We start from the raw sequence: 4,841 nt of genomic DNA, 5'->3' as shown, positions 1-4,841 counted from the left end.
TCGTCTATCCGGCCCTTTCGTCCTTTCAACGTAATTGTGGAACAATATCGTTGGCTCTACTTACGCGGCTTCATTGCGTAATAGGACAATAGACTCCATTCATCGCATTGTGATTCCCTCACAAAGGCTTCACCATAATACAATTGGAAGGATCATCGTACGCCAAATACTGTTCACGAGGATAATTGAATCAATATTCAAGGCATTCCGTTTGCCTTGAGAAGGTAATTAGCGTTCCTTTTTAATTATTTTTCCTGTCCGTTCTGCGTGGTCTTTCGCTTGCAGATCATTTCGCTTTATTCCACGATGGCGACGGGAGCTGAGCGTAAGCTTCGGGGATTGAAGAATCGTAAACGCAGTATACTGGCATCGTTTGCGTGCATCACAGAATTCGCCGACAATTTCCAAGCAGAATATGATGCACTGGAACTTCCTGTTCGTTTAGATAACCTAGCTGCATTATGGACGGAGCTTAACTCAGTGCAGTCCGAATTGGAGGTTTTGGAAGACGTGGATGCGTATCTGAAGGATCGCACCGAGTTCGACAGATGCTATTACCGCACTAAAGGTAAACTTCTTCAGTACAGTAAGGAATTACCTGGTGAACAGGAAGCACAAAACCCACAACATGATGCTCCTCCTCAAATGAGCCATATAAAACTACCAGACATCAAGTTACCCATTTTCAGTGGAGAGTTTGAGAGTTGGCTAAATTTCCACGATTTGTATTATTCACTCGTTCACTCTTCAACAAATTTATCAACGATTCAGAAGTTTTATTATTTACGGTCTTCCTTGGCTGGCGAGGCTTTAAAAGTGATCCAGACAATACCAATAACTACGGATCACTATCCTGTTGCATGGAAGATGCTCGTTGACCATTTTTCAAACCCACGACGTCTGAAGCGTATATACGTTCAGTCACTGTTTGAATTTTCCACTATAAAGAGAGAAAATGCTGAGGAATTACATTCACTCATTGAGAAATTCGAAACCAACGTACGAGTGTTGAAGCAACTAGGCGAACAGATCGAACATTGGGACGTGCTTCTGATTCACCTGCTTAGTACGCGATTAGATCCAGTCAGCAGACGAGATTGGGAAGAATTCGCAGAAACCCTGGAAAAAGTCACCTTCGATGAAATTGTTAAATTGTACAACAAGTTAGCGGAAAAAGAGTCTTCATTCAACGCTCGGGGAATCACGGATCATTCCAAAATGGATCACGTGATTGTATAGTATGTTCTGGTCAGCACTCTATTTATCAATGCAGCACATTGACGAAAATGTCCGCAGAAGAGAAAGAACGATTCATTCGACGTAATCAGCTTTGCCGTAATTGCCTGCGTCGAGGTCACGTTTTAAAGGAATGTCCATCAGAGGGCAATTGCCGCAAATGCGGTGGACGACATCACACCCAACTGTGTAATTCTCAGAGATCAAATATATCGAAACAAACAGTATCAAATCAATCATCATCAGCCACAAATCAACCCAGTCACTTGAAGAGGAACGAATATTCTTTATCATCAACACCCGCAGTGCATACAGGAATCACGAATTGTATAAAAAATGATAACGTTAGTCGCAGAGTTCTACTAGCCACAGCAGATGTCCTGTTAGTAGATGATAATGGTGGTGAGTTTCCTGTTCGAGCCTTACTGGACTCTGGAAGCGAGTGTTGCTTCGTTACGGAACGTGTGAGTCAGCGGATGCACATAAAACGCAGAAAGGTGAATTTACCAATAGCAGGAATAGGTCGATCCTCAACGCAAGTACGTTTCATGTTCCGGTCGATGCTCAAATCCCGACATAGCGATTATTCTGCTGAGATTGATCTATATGTTCTTCCTCGGGTTACTGTAGACTTGCCTAGTGTCTCAGTAGACGTATCAACATGGGACATTCCAAACGGAATTCAATTAGCCGATCCCTCGTTCTACAAACCGAGTAACATTGATGTTATTATAGGGACAGAGCTGTTCTTCGATATTTTCAACCCGTCGGAACGTATATTATTGGGAAATTCATCACCATGGTTAATAAACTCGAAGGTTGGCTGGATCGTCTCCGGCAACACACATCAGAAGTACACAAATATCCCATTTGCATGTAACATTGCTACTACATCAGATCTGCACCGTGATATGGAGCGTTTTTAGTCCATCGAAGATGATTCGATGAAGGCATTCTCACCTCAAGAAACAGCGTGTGAAAATTATTTCGCGGACACGACATTTCGTGAACCAGATGATCGATACACGGTTCGCCTTCCATTCAAATAGGAGTTTGTGCACAACCTTGGAGATAATAAACAAACCGCTCTTCGCCGTTTTAGACACATTGAAAGCCGCTTCAATCGAAATCCAACTCTTGCCAAGGAATACCGAGATTTCATGGACGAGTATTTGAGACTCGGTCATATGCAACAAATTGAGGAAGTTCAAACTACTACACCATCTTCATTCTTTCTTCCACATCATCCGGTCATCCGTGAAGACAACGACCAAGGTTCGCGTCGTGTTCGACGCATCGTGCAAGAGTGCAACTGGTTTGTCATTGAATGACATCCTGGAAGTTGGACCAGTAATCCAGGACGATCTACGCTCAATTGTTATGAGATCGCGGTTGCATTCTTTTTTACTGATTGCAGACATAACAAAAATGTTTCGTCAGATAAATCTCCACCATAAAGACACACCTTACCAAAGGATATTTTGGCGTTCCTCATCATCGGAGCCAGTTCGAATGTAAGAGTTAAAAACCGTCACATATGGCACTGCATCAGCCCCATATCTTGCCACTCGTGTACTCAAATAGTTGGCGAAGGACGAGGAACAAAATTATCCACTTGCATCCAGAGCCACACTGGTTGACTTTTACATGGATGATTTCGTTTCTGGTACAAGCACTATATACGAGGCAATCGAACTCCAAAACCAGATGGATTCCATGTTCAAATCTGCTGGCATGCAACTCCGAAAATGGGCATGCAACTCATCGGAAATTTTAAAGCATATTCCTGAAAACAATCGAGCATTAGAATCATCTGTTGACCTTGATAAGGACAAGTCGATCAAAACATTGGGTTTGCATTGGGAACCCATGACTGATAGATTGAAATACATGATACAACTGGAGCCCGACGATGTTACACAGCCAATAACAAAACGTACAACGCTTTCTTGCATTGCGCGGATATTTGATCCGTTAGGATTTGTCGGCCCGGTGGTGGTTACTGCAAAAATATTCATGCAGATTTTATGGAGTCTGAGAGAGGAAAATGGAAAGGTATACGACTGGGATTGCGAATTGCCCGCAGACATTAAAAATCAATGGAATACATTCTACATGCAATTGGATCGTCTTAACGAATTGCGTATCGAACGACAAGTGCTTCTTCCGGATGCAACTTCTATCGAAATGCATATTTTCTCTGACGCTTCTGAGCACGCTTACGGAGCGTGCGTATACTTACGCACAGCAAACAGTTTAGGCGAAATCAAGGTTGCACTTCTTACGTCACGTTCCAAGGTGTCGCCACTGAAACAATTAAGTATCCCACGCTTGGAATTGTGTGCAGCTTTGATTGCCGCTGAATTGCATCAAAAGGTATTGGATTCCTTACGTCTGGAAATAGTGACCAATTTCTGGGTCGATTCAACGACTGTGTTGAGTTGGTTAAAATGTACTCCTTCTACATGGACCACCTTTGTGGCCAATAGGGTCTCCAAAATCCAACATGCCACTCCCAACTGCAAGTGGAGTCATGTTGCTGGCAGCGAAAACCCTGCTGATATTATTTCGAGGGGACTCTCGACGACGGAGTTGATCTCTAGTAGGCTCTGGTGGGAAGGTCCTCAGTGGTTAGTACAAGACAAAAATTCTGGCCTGTGCAAAAACCTATAGGTCTTGGTGATTCACAAATATCCGCCGAAATCAGAAAGTCCACACATTCTGCTGCTGTGGAACAACAATCGTTCGCCGAAACATACATCTCAAGGTTCTCCAACTATCAACAGCTATTGCGGATAACAGCGTATTGGAGAAGATATTTTTCAATTATTCGTCAACCAAAATCAGAAAGAAAGGTGCAAAACTTACTAACAACGGTCGAGCTTCAACAAGCTGAGCTAACACTTGTAAGGTTAGTGCAAAGGGATAGCTTCCCTGCAGAATGGAAATCTCTGCAAACAAAGAATATAGTATCCTCAAGCTCACGGCTGAGGTGGTTTCGCCCAGTTCTTACTCCTGAAAATGTTATACGTATCGGTGGTCGATTGAATAATTCCACGCAATCGTACGATTCAAAACACCAAATGATCCTACCAGGAAAACATCCGTTCACGACTCTATTAGTTCGTTGTTATCACGAGCGTTTACTGCACGCAGCTGTTCAACTGTTAACTAACACCATTAGATTACGATTTTGGATTTTGGGTGGTCGCAGTATTGCACGTCAGGTTGTCCACACATGTGTAACATGTTTTCGGGCCAAGCCGATATTAGTCGAACAGTGTATGGCCGATCTTCCCACTAAACGAGTGACTATCTCACGACCATTCTCCGTTGTTGGCATCGACTTTTGGGGACCGATCCACCTGCAACCTCGTCACCGACGAGATGCACCAGTAAAGGCGTATGTCGCAGTTTTTGTGTGCTTCTGTGTCAAGGCCGTCCATTTGAAATTGGTCACCAATCTCAGCACTTCCAAATTTCTTCAAGCTTTTCGCCGTTTTGTTTCCCGAAGGGGACTCTGTTTGGAGATCTATACCGATAACGGCAAGAATTTTGTTGGTGCCGCAAATGAGCTCCGGCGACTGATACGGAGTGATGAGTTC

At 43.5% G+C, this 4,841-nt stretch overlaps 1 protein-coding gene across 1 annotated transcript; it reads left to right on the top strand.

Annotated features, from left to right (window-relative positions):
- Window positions 1-2,883: 2,883 nt before the first annotated feature.
- On the top strand, window positions 2,884-3,909 carry LOC129780746 (uncharacterized). The gene has a single exon (XM_055789141.1). It carries the CDS (start codon window positions 2,884-2,886, stop codon window positions 3,907-3,909), a length of 1,026 nt encoding a protein of 341 aa, XP_055645116.1.
- Window positions 3,910-4,841: the final 932 nt, after the last annotated feature.

This window comes from Toxorhynchites rutilus, chromosome 1, assembly GCF_029784135.1.
Source record: "Toxorhynchites rutilus septentrionalis strain SRP chromosome 1, ASM2978413v1, whole genome shotgun sequence".
NCBI lineage: Eukaryota > Metazoa > Arthropoda > Insecta > Diptera > Culicidae > Toxorhynchites > Toxorhynchites rutilus.
The sequence above is the reverse complement of the archived record's forward strand: the minus strand, read 5'-3'. Positions and strand labels throughout refer to the sequence as shown.

Bases quoted from the DNA above. Each gene is read 5' to 3' on its own strand.
- LOC129780746 (XM_055789141.1), top strand. From the start codon at position 2,884: ATGGATGATTTCGTTTCTGGTACAAGCACTATATACGAGGCAATCGAA.